The following is a 20,765-nucleotide window of genomic DNA, read 5'->3' on the forward strand; positions in this document are numbered from 1 at the left end:
ACTATGAATTCTTCTGCCTATTCTTACTGCCTACTTTATGTTTGTGCAAATTTAGATTTCAAACTAAATTTGCTAAACAAGGCATAAGAGAAGAGTATATCCAAACAAACAAAAAAAAGTAAAAGTTGAAACAACAACCTTCTGCCCTAAACACATGATATATCCTACTTTTAAGTAAGAGAGAATTTCAGTTATTACAAATACCCAGAATTTGTATTTAACTAGGATCCCATTCCACCTTCACTTCAAACACAGGGAGATTGTGAATGGAAAAAAGGTAGTATGCAGAGTTTAATACAATTAACTACAAATTCTGCCACCACGCACAAAGGAAATTACAAGCACCTGTTTCTGATGATGTGTATCAATTTAGAGGTCTGTCTCAACTGACTTTCCACATACCTTATGGGAATAATGGGGATCCATGATCCGTGCAAGACCAAAGTCACCTATCTTCAGCACCAAGTCTTCAGTATTAATGAAAAGATTCGCTGGTTTGAGGTCTCTGTGCAGCACGTTTGCTGAGTGAATGTATTTGAGCCCACGCAGCAGCTGATACATGAAAAGCCTGGCGTGCTCCTCCAGTAAAGGGCCCTGCTCCAGCACATTGGCCAAGTCCGTCTCCATGTACTCCTGAACAATGTAAACGCTGCTCAGTTCGGTAAGAGAGCCCACGTCATCTGATAACTGGCTTCCACTAGGACCAAGAATTTCAAACACCTTCACAATGTTATCGTGGTCAAGTCTTCTAATAATTTTGATTTCACGTAGAGCATGTTTGACACTCTGGGGATCAGTAAGGACAATTTTCTTGATGGCTACTCTTTTGTCACAGTCATTGTCTACAGCAGAAAAAACCAAGCCATTGCCTCCACAACCCAATGGTTTTAAGTCCATATACCTAGAGCCCAGATCAAAACCATGAATGTTCATGAGACTTTCAAATTTCTCTGCCATTTTGAAACCCTTACTATTGGCTTTTCCTTTCAAATTGTTGAACTTGTGTGAACAAGGAAGAAAACTGGCATCAAAAGGAAAGATCTTTTAAAAAGGGAGAAAAAAATAATTCTGCGTCCACAGCAAGATGGTTTCTTGATGCTCATTGCATATGCCAACCAGGCCTGTTGAGTTCCCCTTAGATTTAAAGCTCAAAAAGCTCTACTCATACTGAGAATTAAAAAGATTGCAGTACTCATAGTTCAAGAAAGGGACAGCAACTCTGCAGACATTTAAAGAAAACACTCAAGAAACTCAAACGGAATGAAATGACATACTATGCACTCAGATTTACTGTGCTGAAGGATTTAACATTTAACAAAAATGTGAATAAATATGCACACAATAGGCTTCTATGAACATTCTCCTCACAGTGCAGATACATTCAGTGTTGGACTGGTCCTGAGCAGCATCATTCTAAGGTGCTGGTAAGCGCTATTTCCGTTTTGCTTCTTTTCTTCCTCTGTTGCTGTATATTTCAACAGGAAGCCCTGGCGGCTGTTGGTTAACAGAAGATGTCTTTTGTTAGTGATCAGGTGGCTCCAGCTCACCACAATCACAATCAAAGCTACCGTCCATCTTACTCTGATACAACCTGGAGGATGAGAAAAAAGAAGGAAAAGAGTCACCACTGCAGGAAATGCTCTTTTAATCAACTTTATAAAATGACACAAACTGGGCATTTAGCTATAAGCTACCACTGGTGGTATATTAAACTTACATACATCACTAAATGGAAAGATTACCCTCAATCAAAAATAGCTACCTATATTGTAAGCAATTCACATGTGTTACTCAGGCTCCAGACCTCACCATACTAGATTCTTTGTATTACCTAGGTCATTAGGTTGTATAATTTCTTAAATGCCAATAAGCAAAGGAAAAGTCCATAATATTTTTACAGAATTCTTTAGAATTTTTCAGTAAAGCATTTGCAACATTTTTCTAAAAATACATATATAATAACTTCAAGTGTTAGTTCATTAAAGGGCATGTTTATTTATTAACTCTGTCTGACAGAGTTAATGCCTGACAATACCTAATAAACAAAAATGTAGCAGTACAAATTAACAAATTTGCCAAACATGCTCTTAAACTTACAAGGTGAACTTTGAAAGTTCACTTACACAGGGGTGAACTTAAACAGTGAATAAACCTATGAATAAAGCCTATGAAATGTTTAACTTCACTGATGATCAAAAATATCAAATTACTTCATGAAGATGATATTTCAGATTGGAAAAATAGTTTGAATAAAGTGTCTCAACTGCAAATATCAAGTCTGAAGAGGAATGTGGAAAAACAGGAACTTTCCTACAAAAATGGTGAGAGTTTACAAGGGACAGTTAGGGAGTTTGGGATTGACATGTATATAAAATGTTATAATTAAAATGGATAACCAACAAGAACCTACTGTAGAGCACAGAGAACTCTGCTCAACATTATGTGGCAGCCAGGATAGGAGGGGAGAGTTTAGGGGAGAATGGATACATGTACATGTATGACTGAGTCCCTTTGCTGTCCACCTTAAACTATCACATCATTATTCATCAGTTATACTCCAATTTAAAGTTAATAAAAAATTAAAACAAAATAAAGTTATCATAAAATATTGGGAAAGAGTAAGAACATCAAAAAACAATTTGGCATAAGTAAATACATAAGTAAATAAATAAATATCATACCTATGACTTGGCAACTTTTCTTCAAGGAAAATTCCCTAGAGAAGTGCTTGCAAATGGATATACAGATGTTCATTTTTTTTTTTTTTTTGGAATAGCAAAATAACAAAAATAGCCTAAACTTTCAACAATAAGAATAAATGAGTTATAGTCATACAGTGAACTACTATATAACAGTAAAAATGAATATGGCAGAAATCATCAAATATACACTAAATTTAAAAAGCAAACTGCATACAGAAATATATATGCTGCAACTAGTTATAGCAGGTGGATAAACATGCAAAATAAAGCTATTTTAAGGTACATTCAGATGTAGCAAAAGTATAAAAACATAAGACTGATAAATAACAAATGAAAGATAATAGTCACCTTAGGAATGAAGAAAGAAACAAGAATGGGGCGGGGGGATTACACAGCATGCTTCAACCAATCTTTAATGTGTTATTTTTTAAAAAACAACTGAAGTATGACAAATTATTAGAATGTTATAGAATTAGGTAGACTGTAAATGAAGAGTTCATATTATAGGGGGAAATGCAGGCAGACAAAAAAGAAAAACACATATTAAATGGCAATAAGCGGTATGGAAAAATAAAATAGAGAAAAGAGACAAAGAGCATAGTGAGGAAATGCCTCTCTGATAAGGTGTTACTGGAGCAAAGCTCTAAGGGAGGAACTAAGGAGATGGGTGGGCCTTAAGGATGTTATGTGGAAGCAATTGTTATAGACAGAGGGGGCTCCAATATAAAATAAAAAGTTTTAAAAAATAAAAATAAAATAAATTTATCATAAAATACTGGAAAAAAGTAAAAACATCAGAAAGCTATTAGGCATAAATAAATACACTAAGATGAGCATTTGTTTCATGTTCCAGAACCAACTAGGAGACCAATGCAGTAGCTCATTTAAACGTATTAATACATGCCTATAAGCATGTAATATAGTCTAAAACGGAAAGGCTTCCTGCTGCTGACTTTTGACCTTAAAGCTAGTATAGCTGCATATACAATGCTATTTCTCAATAATGAGTCTGAAAGGACTGGAAACAGGACAGCTGCAATAATCCTTGGTTCGAAGAGCTAATTATAATTATTTAAAGGCAGGAGAAACTTTATCAGTGAATGAAATAAAGCTGTCCATTCTGAACCTGAAGACACGACAACTTCCAATCACCTTCAGGTGTGGCTTAAGAATTGCTAGGACCAAACACATCCGCTATTTCACAGTGGTGAAGCTTCTATACAACAGAGGAATCTACCTTATTTCCCTGTCTGCTTCATTCATATTTCTATATACTTCACATGTGGAAATATATGATCCTGAAAAATAAAATAAGGTAACAGTATATGCTTCAATCTGAGCAAATCTTCAATTCTGAGAGATCCATAAATATGAAAAATTACTGTGAAAGAGAAAATGATAATACAAATAACTCAGAAACTAAGTAGATAAATGATCCCTCTTGCCCTGATGTAGACAATTCCTTAAAGCTCAGTCAAGTTTTAAGTTTTTGATAAATGTACATTTTTATGTCTAACAGACTTGACATAAGAATACTAAAACCTCTAAGTACTCTCATAAGCTTCTAGTTCACTAACACAGCAATCAGAGACAAGCAGAAATAACGCTTCGCTAAAACACCACCACTCTCATCCACGAGAAAAGTACCACAGTAGAAACTCCATTCAGAGGATGAATTGAAGACTCAAGACCTCCATCCATATTGGCCCCTTTTCAATCTCAGTGAGATCAAGAAGCATTACAGACCAAAAAACAAATGTAAGGATGAGAATGCCCTTTCGGAAATCTCAAAGACACTGGTCATCATTTACAGGGGTAAAGAATGGGTAAAAATTCATTTCAGGGAAGGTAAGAGCTTGTGCCCAGGCTGAGAGCTACAGAGTTCTCACTACAGACTCAGATGATGCCTATACTGAAAGCCTTGAGCAAACTTTACAGAAATATGAGACCACAATCTTAAGAAAGAATGTAATATTTATCAACTAAACTGTAATTCCACCAGACAGTGAGGACTGTACCAATTAAAACACTGGGATGGGGGAGTGGCGGAGGAAGCACTGGGGAGTGCTTGCCTGTGTGGCTGCCTCACTGCTCTGTGAGTAGTGTTCTTCAAAGCCCTTCAGTATCTGTTAGACCAAAAGCTTTTTAGCACCTTTTCATCCAGGAGCTTGAAAAGTAAGCCCACCTTAATCAGTAAGTTGGAGGTAATGCCATACCTCTGTAGGATAAAGTGGATCTAGTAAATGCTTCCAATTCAGTCCCCTCCATTCAGCAAGTATTTGCTAATTGTGTTATGTACTTGTCAGCATCCTAAGCACTGCAGATAAAATGCTAAGTAAAAATAGGCTTGACTCCTGCCCTCATGAAGTTTATAGTACAGTTGGAAACAAACAATAAAAACGATAGGAAAAAAGGGAATGCAGGAGGGAAATAGCAGTACAGGATGCTGTGAGAGCCTAGACACTGGGTGATCTGACCTAATTAAAGCAGTCAGGATAGGTGCCTCTGGAAGCCATAAAAAGCCAAAGGCCTCCCATGCTCCTCCTTAGTGACCATGAAAACAGCTTCTTCCTTATCACTATGACCCTTACAGCAGTTACATTTCAAATCCTGATCTTGTCCAATCACCTCCATCTTTCACATCCACCAGGCAGTCATTGGGCATACAACTGCAACTAAGCTGGATCAGCAGATTACTGGTCAGGGCATCTTCCATCCACCTCAGCGACCTCTAGAATGTCTCATTTATACCATTTTCTCCACCATCTATCATGTTTAACTTCACAAAAGCAAAGTTCAAGGCTCAGACTCAAGATGTGCAGTTCTCCTTCCTTTTGCACTTTCTACACACTTCAAGGGAGGAAAGGGAAAACCAAGACAGGACAGTAACTTTAAAATGACCCTTCCCACCACCTTTTTAATTTCTATGTCTCCAAATGTTTCCCATTCCTACTAACCTGAGTGCTGATACTGTGTTGCTTGGAGAGAGATCACTGGTTAAGTTTTAATTAGATAAGCTGATGTTGCTTTGTTTTTAACAATTTGGTAAATAAAAATGAAGTGCAGAGAATGATTTATAAGAATGAAGTTGGCTCTTTGGTCTTCTTTTAGTGATTCACCATAACATGGAAGTATAAGCTCTCTGTGTAGCCAGGCTGAGTACCAGCTTCCAACACTTACAAGATAGTTCCCTGAAACTATATTAGCCACAAATGTTGCCTCGAGCTTTTTCTTCCCTAAATTGCCTTCTGCTTTCTGTCACTTAGCTCACTCCATCACCAAGAGAAATGCAGGTACTGAGTCAGGCCTAAGTGTATGAAGTCATAAAACACAAAAGAAAGAAATAAAAAAGACAGTAGAATAACTTCACTCTGCTTTCATGCATTGGAGGAGGAAATGGCGACCCACTCCAGTGTTCCTGCCTGGAGAACCCCAGGGACGGGGGAGCCTGGTGGGCTGCCGTCTATGCGGTCGCACGGAATCGGACACGACTGAAGTGACTTAGCAGCAGCACCAGCAGCCTCACTTCCACGTTCTACAGAAATTCGATTTTCTTTCCTTTCTTATCCAGGAACAACTTGGTCAGTGTCAGCAAGTACAAAGCTTGAGGTGAGGGCCTTAAATATAAAGGTTATTTGCCTGATATTCTCTTCCATCTTCTATTCTGCCGCTTCTCAGGTTAAATGCTGACTTGGGTCATCTGGCCTGATCACATTCACTCACTCACTCACCCCCACCCCTCACCAGCTCTTGCCTATTTAGCTCTTCTCCAGGGTCAACTGAGTAACCTGAGTTAACCAGCATTCAGCCAGCCTCACATCTCAGCCAAAGCTCAGTTACTTTTGGAGAGAAGGGAAAGGTTGAGCTCTACTTACATTCACCTAGGACTGTTTCCTAACCCTGGCACAGAGAGGTGTTGTTATAGCAAATTCACCCTTCCCTAAGATCATGTTCTCAAACTCTCATCAAAGCTACTAAGCTTCCAGGGCAGAGAAGGCCAAAGACTACAGCTTAACTGCTTGCTCATAGGCATTCCTGACAAAGCTCTTACTCCTAACGCAGGATAGCCCTCAGTTATCAGGGACCCCTCTCAGGATTTGGGCCTCAAGGAGGTCCGAAGTGCAAACCAGTGTCAGTGAATCATCTCAGGAACTCGGTGTGAGAGGGAGGACCTTAACACTTAAGCATCAAAGCCGAAGGGGCTTTTGCCTGCTATCAGTAACTACCATTAGCTACAGAGACAGACTTTCAAAGATGGATACTTACATAGCTTCTAACAAAGTAACCAGTTTTTTAAAAACTTCTCTTCTAGTCCTAACTTCTGTTCTTAAATTGTCTGAACCTCTGCCTAAATGCATTTTAACATTAGGGACTTCAACCATTTAAAAGGCCATTATAAGATAAACGTCATATGTTTATTTTGATGCTCATATCTAGTTGCTATTTACTCTAGGTACTCACATTGGAATATCAGAACTTTACAGACCAGATAAAACAGTCACACGATCTCTAAAGACCCTTCCAATTCTAAAAATCTATGACCTATGAAAGCACAGTACAATTTTCTAACCTGACTAGTTTTTGCTCCTACTTAATACAGTAGCACACCCAGAATGGTGGAACTGTGATTGAAATTGCTATAAAATTAACATTAAACAAACAAAATCCCATCTACAAATTTATGGCTGGAAAATTTAAAATAATTATATTAACCCTTCAACCCCTTCCTATCTTCCTCCTGCCAGAGCCGTCCTTTCTAAGACTCCTCTCCTAACCAATGGCAAGGAAACACTGGGGCAAATACATAAGCAGAAGACACTTGGGCATCCTTCTTCTTCAAGTACCTTTGGAAATTTGATGATTCCAACCAAACAAATATGAATACAAATTTCTATAGTAGTCGAGAGACAGGTTGTACAGTGTTACAGTAACAAATAACCCCCAAACCTCAGTGAGTAAAAAGACTTTTTAAGTCTGGCTCATGCAACAAGTGAAACATAGCTGTTATCTAAACTCCTGAAGGAGCTATATCACCTCTATCACAGCCACTCAATGCGCCAGAGGGAAAGAAATGAGAATATCTCACTGATACGTAACATTGTGCGTGCTCAGTCATGTCCAGCTGTTCACAACTCCATGGACTGTAGCCTGCCAGGCTCTTCTGTCTTAAGGATTATCTTGGCAAGAATACTGGAGTAGGTTGCCATGTCCTCCAGGGGATCTTCCTGATCCAGGGACAGAACCCACATATCCTGCACTGGGAGGCAGGATCTTTACCACCAATCTACCTGGACAGCCCCAATGATTCATAAACCTTCGTCCAACAAATCATACACTTCACTTCTACTCATTTTACTGGCCAAAGCAGGTCACATGGTGGCACCAACTTCAATGCAGTAAGGAAATGTAATCTCAAAATGGCCCAGAAGCAGTTTTTAAGAGCTTTCAGTGTTTGTCTCAATTCTTCAATCCATCCACTACATTTTTATTCAACAAAACCTTGAGCGCTTGTCAAATGCCAGGCACTGTCTTAGGTATTAAGGTATAGAAGGGATCAAAATAGTTTAAAAAAAAAAAAAAAAGCCTCATGGAGCACATACTCCTAGAGCATTGTATTCCACTGCAGTAGATTGCATTGTAGTAGACTTCTCTCTGTCCCACTAGGCTTGCTTTCTCTTTTCTATACCATTTTCCTTCCTTTGTCTTTTGCCATCCATCCCCAATCTCATTTAATCCACCCTCTAATCTTCAAATCCTCCAATATTCATTTTCTAGGGCACCACTCCCTTCCCTCTTGCTGCAGTTCTATTTTTAAAGGTTTGGAACTAAGTACCTTTACTGACATTTTCTGAGCATAGCTCCTGATGGTAGGCACCTTAAATACTATTGAATGAATTAATGTAAATAACATATTCTACTTGGTAGGAGAAAGCTTTGGAGAACACAAGCTCTACCCTCAATTTTTTCAGGATCTGATCACATTCTGACCTACCATGTGGGAACATCAGTGATGACTTCAGATATGGTGCTTTCCTTTCCAGCCATTAGCCCAGGAGTCTCACCCTATGGTGAACATATAGGTCTGTCAACACATGAAGAAAGCAATTGACTTCAACCCAGCTGGACTGAAGAAACAGAAAAACGTTAGCTCTGTTATAGCTCCTAGTTTGATTTGCCGAGGTAATGGAGGGGGACTGCACCACTTACGCAGTGCCCTATATAACCAGATGAGCAGGACTCTGTAAAAAGTCCTGCTAGCCGAGCAGGTAGGTATTGTGAAGATATGGAAGATCATGCCAGTACTGATTGTACTGCTCTTTATCCCATGTTAGGAGAATCTAAAAGCACCACAGCTTTCCAGACTGGCATCAAATACAACAGCTGTCATTTCTGAGCTAACCCTGGTGAGGGTCTGAAGGTCCCACTGTGCAAGGCCACATAAAGCATGTCTGGATCCCCACCAAATAGAGACAACCACATGCTTACTTAAGAGTGTGCCCAATTAAAAAAAAAATTATTCAGAATGGCATATAGCTTTTCTGGAATATCTTTTCTCCTTTGTTTCTCATTTTCTCCAAACCTAAACAAGAAAGCTTGTAAGACAGAAAATAGTGTAAGTAGGGACTTTCCTGATGGTCAAGTGGTTAAGAATCTACCTTCCAATGCAGGGGACACAGGTTTAATCCCTGGTCCCAGAAGATTCCACGTGCTATGGAGCAATGAAGCCCAGGCATCGTAACGATTGAGCCTGAGTTCTAGAGCCTGTGAGCCGCTACGAAGACCTGATGCAGCCAAATTAAAAAAAAAAAAATAGCGTAAGTCTCTTATCAGAGTCACATGACAGTCTGATACTGTTGAAAACTTCTCATCTGATGTCACTAACCTCATATTAAAAACAAAGAAACATGAACTAAAGTGATCTGAACTTTAGCCCAGGATCTGCGGCTGAACTAGCTTTGTAATCAAAGCCTCTCATATTACTATGTCTCAGTTCCTCATCAGGAAAATGATGTAGCTAAACTCCATGATTTCTACAGTCTCTTCTAGCTCCAAAATATTTTAAGTTTAGTGAAAGACTCAGGATTTCCACTTCTGATTAAAATGCAGAAAGTTGCAAGACACCATTACTCTCTCCTGATAAACCACGATAAACTGAGTAAGCTACAGAACTGTAATTAAGAAATACATCAGAAAGCTAAGGATGCAAAGAACTCTAAACTCTAGAAAATGTTAAGCCCTTCCTAACACAGGAGACCATGGCTATTCTCATTTCTCATAAAGTTGCAAGAGAACAAGATATTTTCCACTAACAGGACGAAGAAGAAACCAGTCAAATTTATAAACAATGATATTTGCCACATGCGGGTTCAGGTAACAGATTAGAATTCAGAGGAAGCCCAGTTACAAGCCCTACCTGCCAATCCTTCCCCATGGGTCTTCACTAAGAGTGCAAGTCTGAAGCCACGTCAGGAAAGCTGAGAGAAAACCCCATGAAGCATACGGGCATCCATTTTGTCCAAGACAGATGCCCCTCTTAAGGTGGAGGTCAAGACAGGAAGTATGAGATAAATCCCTCAAAGGCACTCTTGAGTATAAGGCAAATATTCTTCCTAAGAAAATAGGCAAAAACCTGATGTAAAGAAAACCTGAGGTGGTACTGGAAATCAAAGAAAATGTCCAAGCAATCCAAAGAGCCAGCAGCAAGGCTGAAAAGTAGTTCAGAAAGCTGACATGATTTACAAAGCTGACAGGGCAGAAGTATGTGATGAGACAATGGGCAAAAACTTCCCCAAATTGATAAAGATATCAACTCGCAGACCTGGAAGGTCAATGAACTGCAAGCAGGATAAATACAAAGAAACTCATATCTAGTTAGAGAGTGGGAGTAAGTGAAGTCGCTCAGTCGTGTCCGACTCTTTGCGACCCCGTGGACTGTAGCCCACCACGCTCCTCTGTCCATGGGATTTTCCAGGCAAGAGTACTGGAGTGGGTTGCCATTTCCTTCTCCAGAGGATCTTCCCAACCCAGGGATCGAACCCAGGTCTCCCGCATCGTAAGCAAGACACTTTACCATCTGAGCTACCAGGGAAGTCCTGGTAAAGAGCAACTCTTAAAAGCAACTATGAAAGAGAAAAAAGTATATACTAGGGAAATACAATAGGAACAAAGGTTGACAAACACAAAAGCTAAAGACAACAGAACATCATCTCTCAAGTGTCAAAAGAAACGACCAGCCCAGAAGTCCACACTGAGGGAAACATACTTCAAAAAGAACAAAACAAAAACATTTTTAAAGAGAAAAAAGTGAAAAGAATTTGTCTCCAACAGATTCCCATTACAAGAAATGCTAAGTTTGTTATCATGAAGATGAACCAAATGGAAGATCTACAGAAAGCATAAATAATTGGAAAAAACAAAAAGCCTTAAAAAAAAAAAAAAAAAACCACATGTTTAAATGTCTTTAAGAGCCTACTGACTGTTTAAAGCAAAAGCAGTAATGTACTGGGGTCACAGCATATGTAAAAGTGAAACCTAAGAACACAGTGGGTTACAAGGGTAACCTGAATCATGCAGTCTTCAGGTCTGCAGTGTTAGCGAAGCAGTTTATATTATTTAAAATAGACTGTGAAATAATACACTGAAAAAATAAAAAGGCTCCGGGGTTATCCTTAAACACCTTCTCCCTTTCTGGTCATCTGTCGTTGCTGTATGTGTTGTTTTAGTCAAAAGTCATGTTCAACTCCTTTGCGACCCCATGGACTGTAGCCTGCCAGGCTCCTCTGTCCATGGAATTTTCCAGGCAAGAATACTGGACTGGTTTGCCACTTCCTTCTGCAGGGGACCTCCTGACCCAGGGATCAAATCCACATCTCGTGCATTTCCTGCATTGGCAGGTGTGTTCTTTACCACTTAGCCACCTGGGAAGTTCCTTTTTGGTCATTATGTTTACTTAATAATATCCCATCAAGGGGAGTGAAGGGAAAGAAAAAGAGAAAACTAAATAAATCACCAATTATAAGTGATGATTCATTTTGCTAGGCAATTTTTGTGTATTTTTACATCAATAATAATACAAACTAATATATTAGCATTTAAATACCACAGATGCACTGACAATTTCAAAGAAGATAAAAATTTACCATGTTACTCAAGACAAACACATATTTTATTATTTTTTCCCACATATTTTAATTGAAATAATTTTGAGAGGCTCTACTTTTTAACTTAAAAGTATACAGTTTTTAAGAATTTTAAAACTACATTATGGAATACAGTTCAAAAAGTTTTAACTTGAGGATATAAATAACACCATCTGGTACATATTTATCTTACATTATCAGCGCTTATAAAAGCAATTAATGAAAAAATTTGGATTATAAAGGAAGTCACAGCACTGAACATGAGAATAGATTTTTTTAAATATAGAAAGCAGCAAGCATAAGAATGTATTGTGTGAAGCATACTACTCTTGCACTAAATCCTCCTAACAACACTGCAAAATGGGTCCTGAGATTTTTAGAGAATTTAAATAATGCATTAAAAGTCACACACTGAGAGCCAGAATTTGAACCTCAGGTTTCAGTCCAAAGCCCATGCTTCTTTCTAATAGTAATGTAATTTATTGACAAGTACACTATACCTTCCTTCCCAACCCTAGTATGTCTCTTATAGACAAGACATTCTTCCACATAACCAGAATACAATCAAAATCAGAAAATTGACACTGGCATACCCATTACCATCTAATACTCAGATCCCATTTAAGTTTTTGCAACTGTACCAATAATGTACAGAGAGCTAAAAAACTCAGTTCAGAATTATCTTACAATGACTACAATGCAATCTTTAACATACTTTTTCCCTTCAGAAATTTAAGGGAGCCAAACATTTTATAGGTGCATAAAAATTTACTGAGCACTTGGCATGTGTCAAGCACTACTCTATGGCACAGTGGAGAATAAGACAATTAAGGTTCTTCTGCTTCCACACAGTTTACACTCTAATGAGAAAAGACTTACAAGCAAGCAGCACTTCAGGTTTGGCCAAGTGCTCTGATGGAGTGGCTTGGAAATGGCCATCTAAGATGCTGAAGCCTGAACAGTAAGATGGAAGCAGCATTACTAAGAGATGGAAAAAGAGGATCCCAAACAGAGGGGAAAGCAAATACAATCTAGATCAGGATGTAACTTGGAATTGTGGAGGAAAAGAAAAGAAGCCAGTGTACTGATGGCGTCCTTAGTAAAGGGAGCAGGGTCTGATGCGAACAAGACGCACGATTCTGAATTTTATCACTAAGAAAGCTATTGAAGAATTTTAAGCAGACAACTGGCATGGTTGCATGTTTCCAAGATAATTCTAGCTACTGGGAGGAGAATGCACTGAAGAAGATGGTCAAGTGAAAGCAGAGACCAGTTAAAAGCTGTTTCAGCAGGCCACATGAGATAATGGCGACTGAGACCAGGCTGGTAGAAATGAGGAAGAAAAAGAGGACAACCCGAATATTCTGGGGACCAAGAAAACCTGGTGATGGATTGGATATGGCGGAGGATACAGGAAAACATAGGTTTTAAGCATAACTCCTAGGTGCCAATTACTGAGATGGAGGAGACTTGGATAACACTGTAAGAGAAAGAGTTCTTTTATTTTGGACACATTAAGTCTATTCAGGTGAGATATTTAAACCAGAAACATATATTTGATAATTATTCACATGTAGATAGTATTTTAAAAACTAAATTGAATGAGATCATCCATGGAAAGAACCAAGAGAAGGGGAAGAAAGTCCAGGACCAACCTCTGTGTGCTTAGTTGCTCAGTCGTGTCCAACTCTTTGCAACCCCGTAGACTGTAGCCCATCAGGCTCCTCTGTCCATGGGGTTTCTCCAGACAAGAATACTGGAGTGGTTTGCCATGCCCTCCTCCACGGGATCTTCCCAACCCAGGAACTGAACCTAGGTTTCCTACACTGCAGGTGGATTCTTTACCAGCTGAGCTACCAGGGAAGCCCGGACCAACCTCTGGGATATGCCAATATTTAAAGGCAGGAGAAGAGAGAGAAACCTGTTAATGTATGACAAGGTGTGAAGTAGGAGGGGAAAAAAATATGTGTCCCATAAACTAAGAGAAGCAGGTGAATAGGCAGGAAACTGTTAACAATACTGAATGCTGCTGTAAGATCCCTTAAGATGGATTTGGTAAATGGTATCGCTGGTAACCCTGACTAGAGTACTTTTAGTGGTGAGATGGTGACAGAAGTCTGGAGTTGAAGAACAAAGCAAAGTGGAACGAGAACACAATGACAGTTCCTGAAAATATGCTTGAAAGTGGACTAGAGAAATAGCTAGAAGCAATAGCTAGAGGCAATAGCTAGAAGAGAAAAATGTGGAATCAGGAGAGGGTCTGTAAGAGACTTCTACTCTATATCTACACTGTCCAGTGCAGAAGCCAATAGCTACACATGGATACCAAGCAAGTAAAATGTAATTAGCATGACTAAGGAACTGATAATTTTTGTTTAAACAGCCAAATGTGGCTAGTGGCTACTGTTTAGTATAGCTCTCTAAGCACATCTGTATATCAATAAAGATACCGGGTTCCGATCCCTAGGTCAAGAAGATCGCCGGGAGAAAGGAATGGCTACCCACTGCAGTATTCTTGCCTAGATAATTCCAAGAACAGAGGAGCCTGGAAAGCTACAGCCCATGGGGTTGCTAAGAGTTGAATTGGCACTTTTACTTTTCACTTTTTCAAAGACAGTCCAATAGAAGGGGCAAAATTCATGAGGCAGGCAAGAGACGAGTCCTGAAGAAGTTAAGAGAATGGGACGCCCCTGGTGGTCCAGCAGTTAAGATTTCACCTTCTAATGCAGGGGGTGATGCTTCGATCCCTGGTCAGGGAGCTATGATCCCACATACCTCTTGGCCAGAAAACTGAAACGTGAAACAGAAGCAATATTGTAACAAGTTCAATAAAGACTTTAAAAATGGTTCACATCAAAAAATTCTTAAAATAAAAAAAAAAAGATCCAGTGAAGGAATTCAGAGCACAAGTGGAGGAATGTACTAGGGATATACATGAATGAAGCAAGGCAAAAAGCCATGTAATTGGTGGGAACCAACAAGATTTAAAATCAGAATTTTAAACATAAAACTAAATACAGGCTGTACGAAGCTCAGAACAAGGGAAAGGGAAGGTAATTCAAATTTACTGAGTGTCCCTAAGTGCCAGGCATTTTCTAAGGGGGGATTCCTTGGTGGCTCAGCAGTAAAGAATCACCTACAATGCAAGAGAAGTGGGAGATGTGGGGTTTGATCCCTGGGTCAGGAAGCAGGCCTGGAGAAGGAAATGGCAACTCGCTCCAGTAATCTTGATCAGAAAATGGACAGAGGAGAATGGAGGGCTACCAGTCTATGGGTTCACAAAGAATCGGACATGGTTGAGCACACACACATTTTCTAAGTAAAAAAACTATTTCTGTTACTCAGAACCACCACCTTTTAAGTCTCATTTTACAAACAAGAGCACTTCGCTCCAAAAGATAAAGCAAATTCACCAAAATCATGCAAGATTTGGACGCAGGTCACTCTGACTTACTCTAGGGTTAGAATCTTCCCACTGCATAAGGTGGAAGGTTAAGAACCACTCAATGTTTCTACACCTGGAAATAATACAACAAAAGGCAGATCAATCTGGCAGCTGCCAAATGACCTGGAGATATTACGCCAGAGGTAAAAACTGTCCCCTCAATGCTATCCATAAGATAATTGAGGAACATTTACTTAACAGGTTATTTATTTTAAATATTTACTTACTTGGCCAAACCAGGTCTTAGTCACAGCCTTTGGGATTTTCAGTTGTGGCATGCATACCCTTAGTTGGGGCATGTGGGATCTCGTTTCCTGACTAGGGATTGAACCCAGGCCCCTGCACTGGGAGTGTGGAGTCTCAGCCACTGGACCACCAGAGAAGTCCCTAACAGGTTATTTTTAATATTTTTAAATCCAAGTGATTGAGACAAATGGGGAAATAGATATTCTTGCAGCTTAGATTATCTATACTATTGAACACAGGAGTATATCAGAAAATTGGCATTGCTTTATAATAACAACTAATACCTAGGCATTCTAGGGGTGTAGGTAGTTAGAAACCTACCATCACTCCAATTTGTAAATTAGGAGGAAATTATTAAATTAAGTCTAAGGGAAGTGAAGTTGCTTAATCCTGTCCGACTTTGTTGCGACCTCATGGACTGTTGCCCACAAGGCTCCTCCATCCATGGGATTTTCCAGGCAAGAATACTGGAGTGGGTTGCCATTTCCTTCTCCAGGGGATCTTCCCAATCCAGGGATTGAACCCAGGCCTCCCACATTGCAGGCAGACTCTTGACCATCTGAGCCATCAGGGAATCCCAAATTAAGCCTAATCAGTTATTAAATTACAGCTTAAATAATTTTAAACTTAATGTGGGCAAAGATCATCTAAATATGTGCTGTCCAATACAGTAGCCACTAACTTCATGCAGTGAAGCATAAATTAATTAGAAATACATATAATTAAAAATTCAGTTCCTTGGGTATACTAGCCACCTGTCAAATGCTCAATTGTCACGTGGCTAGTGATTATCTCACTGGACAACACAGAGTAAAATACTAATACTTCTATCGTCACAGAAAGTTCTACTGGACAGTGATTAGATTCTCAATCTTCCTTTTGATGTTTTTCAGGAGAGTCAATGGAAAGAGCCACTCAGAAGACCTGAGTTTTCCAAGTCAGTCACTAACCAGCGGAGCAACTTACATATGCATCACTTAGCAGTGTTTCCAGAAATGAACATGTGTTTGAATCACTTGAGAATCTAGTTAAACTGTAGCTTCTAAATAAGTCTTGAGATGGGGTCAGGATTCTGCATTTAACTCCCAAATGATGCTAATACTACTGGTTCAGAAATCACCTGTACCAAGATTTTAGATCACTCTGGGCCTCAGTTTCTTGAGCAGTCAAATGATGTACCTGGGGGAAGATAAAATGTCCAGGACCCCTCTGTAAAAACTAACATTTTATAGTTTTATGGTTGTACAGAATTAAATGCACATAGATTTCTCACATTCTGAAGAGACAGTCTCTTTCCTGAATTAAAATTTTTTTTCCCCTATGAAAAAGACATCAAATTTAAATGAAAATCAATGGGAAAATGTCATTTGCTGCAATCTCTGTATACTTTTTCAGAAATGGATTTAAAAGGTGGACATGTTATGTAAGATAAACCTTTTAAAACATATCAAAGGGGATACACTACACTTTCCAAATATGCAGTTCAGAAGGAAAAGAAACATTGGTGGACTCTGCCCATGCCACTATTAAAGGCATCAGTTCCACATGAAAAGCAACTCCCAAGGGGGGAAAAAAAAAACAGTAACTACAATAACATTTTTGTTTTTGTAAAGTCTCAATCAGGACTGAGCAATAAAACCAACCAAAATCTCCATATCTCTAGCAGGCTATAGGGTAATGTTAACAGCCCACAAATCAGGCTGAAGGAGCTGACAGTAGGAAGCCAACAATGCTACAAAGAATTTACTACTGAGGCATGTTCTATTTTAACAGGGGCCCTAAAGTAACATAGAATTCAAGTGGGCAATGCAAACTCAGAACTGTATAGCAACAGGGAGGCTCATCATCATTTCATAAGTCAATACCTCACAGAAGGAAGACAGACTAACATAACCAGTTTATAAATTCTGAATTAAGCATGACAGGTAATTACCTACATTCTTAAAACACAAACACACACTGGAAATACATGTTCAACCTCTAGAAGGCTTTTGAAAGTCTCTAATACTTTCATACTTGTATTTTTATATTTGCTTTAGTAGGAAGTATAAAGTTTGAATTAAACTTTACTAAAGTTCCCCTCTATAAATCATGCAATGTTCTTCCAAAATCTCTTCAAAGACTTAATTCACATTAATACACTTTACTGCCCATAAAACCATTCAAATAAATCACTGAGAAGATAAATAGTATATACAAAGAAAAATATGAGAGTGGCGAGTTTTTCTTCTCACTTTTAAAACACATTGTTATTCTCAATCCCCTTTTTTCTCAATCTTATTTTAGGCCAACCTGCTAAACAATGGCTTTCTACAATCAGTCAAAATATTTTATTACCAAATTTCAATGTAAATCCAAAAGGACTGATGAAAAAATAGTGCCTATAACAATACCTATTTTAACTTTTAAACTAAATTATTATATATTACAGTCTATTAAATTAATATAGATTAGAAAAAAGGAGAAAGCACTATATATAATTCCACCAGAGTGAAATGCTCATGTTCAGAGCTGTATCTGATTAAACACTGCTGTACTTTTACAATACAAACTAAATTCTAGATAGTACAAAGTTAACTTTTACATTACCAATGAAAACAAAATGGTTAATTTCTATCTATACCATAAAAGTACTATCTGTAAAAAAAATCCATAAGAAATCTCTCTCATCAACAGCCAAGGAACTGCTGTGGCATTGGCCAAAAAGTTCCCTCCGGTTTTCACCTAACATTTTACAGGAAAACCCAAACGTACTTTTTGGCCAACCCATAGGATCAAATATTTCATTGCCCCAACTGACTAGCAATTAATTTTACCTTTCTTTTCAACAAATGTTACCAAATTCCACCTGCAGAATATATGATATCCCTTTAAAATGCAATTTTAGAAGCCATTACTTTTTTAGAGAATCTGTGGCTCCTCTGTGTGAGAGAGAATTATAATGTAGACAGGAGCATTTTAGCCTATCATTAAAAAAAAAAATACAGTGTATAAAAAAAAAAAGGGCCACGTAGCAGTCCGTGGGCAGGATGAGTCATCACCCAACTCAAAACTTGCAGCACTTCGAAGCTTCCTCCTACCCGACCCCATCCCCTCAGCAATGTACCCTGAGTCAGCAAACCTTACTATTTTCTGTTATGAATTCTCACGATGTTTAAACGAACTTATGCAAAATGCTGCAACACTTTTAGTACTAACATTTGTCATTAGAACATATACTTTTTCTATCGCAAATTAACTGATCTTCAAATCAATCTTCTCTGGATTCTTTCTTAATCACAGAAAGTAGCAAACATTTTTAATCCTCTTTCGCAAATAACTGAACTACAAAATATGGTCATAGATAAAGGTTTTTATAAATAATCCTTCATTTCCCAGAGCTCTTTTTCTAACAGTAATTCTTAGGTGATTAAAACACGTCCTGCTCAAATCTGGTATATTTCCTAGACGACTGCAATTCTTGAATTCAGGACACCAATAAGCAATTTTACAAGTTTCACAAGGCAATTCTTACTCAGTGATGTGAAAGGACTCTCTGCTCCTTGGCACATAGCAAGCCCTTCCTAAACATGTCGGAACAACTACCCATTCAAGAAATGTAAAGTCTCTGCCACCGATTAGCAAGCCTATTTCAAACATAAATATCTGACATTCTAAGAAGAAACTCTAGAGGCAATTTCCTTTCAGGGCCCAGTCCTGTTTGATCCCTTCAACCTTCTAATTAGACTACTCTTTCCATTTCAGTTCCCCAACGTTCAAGAGAGAGGATGCGTCCCATCAGAGCTTTAAAAAATAACAAGGCTAGACGACTTAAACAATCGGAAAACTACTCTGAAGCTGTTATCGCTCTATTTTGTCCCCTGTTAATTTTTCTTTCCCTTGATAAATCATCTTGTATCTGTAAAAAAAAAAAAAAAAAATACTCAGACTGACTTTGGAGGGCATTTTTAGCGATGAAGGAAAAGAACACGAATTGTGCTGCAAATGCAGTACCTCACGTTAGTGGACCTTTCCCAATGAGCGAGCAAAGGTAGAAACAAAAAGGAAAGGAATCGAAAAGATCCTGCTTCGGAGCGCTCCCACCTAACACCTGAACCAATCTTACCAATTAAGGAACAAAAAGCGGCCAAAAAAATCCTTACTTATCAACGAGCCTCACCAAATCAGAGAAATATGCACCGAGAAGCGAGGAAGCCCTTTTTCTGTGAACAGACAAAACAAGTTTTCATTTGGGGACTTTCACGGACCACCACCGCTGCGCGCGTCCCGAACGCAGCTCAGACAAGACTGTAGTAGAGGGAGGGGGAAGAAATTAGGAATTCCGATTTGGAGTTTTTCTGTACCTCCTTAGCGGCCAGATTCAACTCGGGCAGAGGACTTCGGGGCTCCGCGCCGAGTCGAGTGAGCGGCGCGCTACGCAATGTGCCTTGTGCACTGGGAGACTTTGCCCGGCCGGAGTCAGCTGAGGCCGAGTCACCGGAGTGGGATGGGGGAGGAGACGCGGGAGCATTTCGAAAGGCGGCGTGCCAGGAAGGCTAGACTCCGCGCCACCTCACGCTGCTGAGGCGAGTAGCCCCTCCCGGCCGCCGCCCCGCGTCAGCCCGCCGCCGGCCGGGCCGGGTTTCGAACCTGCGGAGCCAGACGTAAGCGGTCGGCAGGCAGCCGGCAAGCCTGGCCCGAGGCCGGCGCGCACCGCCGGGCCCGGCACCCCGGCCCGCGAGGGGCGTGCCGGGTGGGAGGGGCGCGCCGGCCGCTCTGCCGGCCCCACGCGGGGACCCCGGCCCGCCGCCGGCGGCCCGCGGGAGGACGCGCCGGCCAGGCCCGAGAGAGCGAGCCGGCGGGCGGGCCGAGGGCGGGCGGGAGACGGAACAAAAGCGCCTTTGTTGAGCGACGGCCGCCGGAGGGTCACACACAATGGAGGAGAGAGCCGGCTCAGCCGCCGGGCCCGCCGCGGCGCCCTCCTGAGCCGCCCCGCCGGCGCGCCCCGCACACGCACACACATATACCTACCGGACTTCTCCGACTCATCGAGGGAGTGCAGGGCCCACGGACAGCCCCCAGTGTCGGCTCAGGTCTCCGGCTGTGCTGGCGGCAGCGGCGTCTCCGAGGCTCTCGCTTTGCCGCAGTCGCCGCCATGTAACCCCGACCCGCGAGAGAGGGCGAGGAAGAGGGGGCGGAGGCTCTGGAGCCACGCCCCCGTACGTCACAGGCTCACTCCACGGGTTCCCCCGC

At 40.2% G+C, this 20,765-nt stretch overlaps 1 protein-coding gene across 24 annotated transcripts in view; it reads right to left on the reverse strand.

Annotated features, from left to right (window-relative positions):
* MAPK6 (mitogen-activated protein kinase 6) overlaps positions 1 to 20,691 on the reverse strand; it is a 33,425-nt gene extending 12,734 nt beyond the window's left edge. For 2 of the 24 annotated variants that reach the window (XM_060417956.1, XM_042252453.2), the window contains exons 1-3: positions 19,877 to 19,966; positions 8,695 to 8,784; positions 403 to 1,591 (exon numbers count right to left, since the gene is read on the reverse strand). In XM_060417956.1, the coding sequence (XP_060273939.1) occupies positions 403 to 957 (555 nt within the window). In that variant the 5' untranslated portion in view covers positions 958 to 1,591; positions 8,695 to 8,784; positions 19,877 to 19,966. Of the gene's footprint in view, positions 1 to 402; positions 1,592 to 2,681; positions 8,785 to 18,349; positions 19,967 to 20,543 lie in introns of those variants that run through there. The other 22 variants (XM_060417958.1, XM_060417947.1, XM_060417957.1 and 19 more) reach the window with 16 other exon arrangements.
* Positions 20,692 to 20,765: the final 74 nt, after the last annotated feature.

Source organism: Ovis aries, chromosome 7 (genome assembly GCF_016772045.2).
Source record: "Ovis aries strain OAR_USU_Benz2616 breed Rambouillet chromosome 7, ARS-UI_Ramb_v3.0, whole genome shotgun sequence".
NCBI classification, from domain to species: domain Eukaryota; kingdom Metazoa; phylum Chordata; class Mammalia; order Artiodactyla; family Bovidae; genus Ovis; species Ovis aries.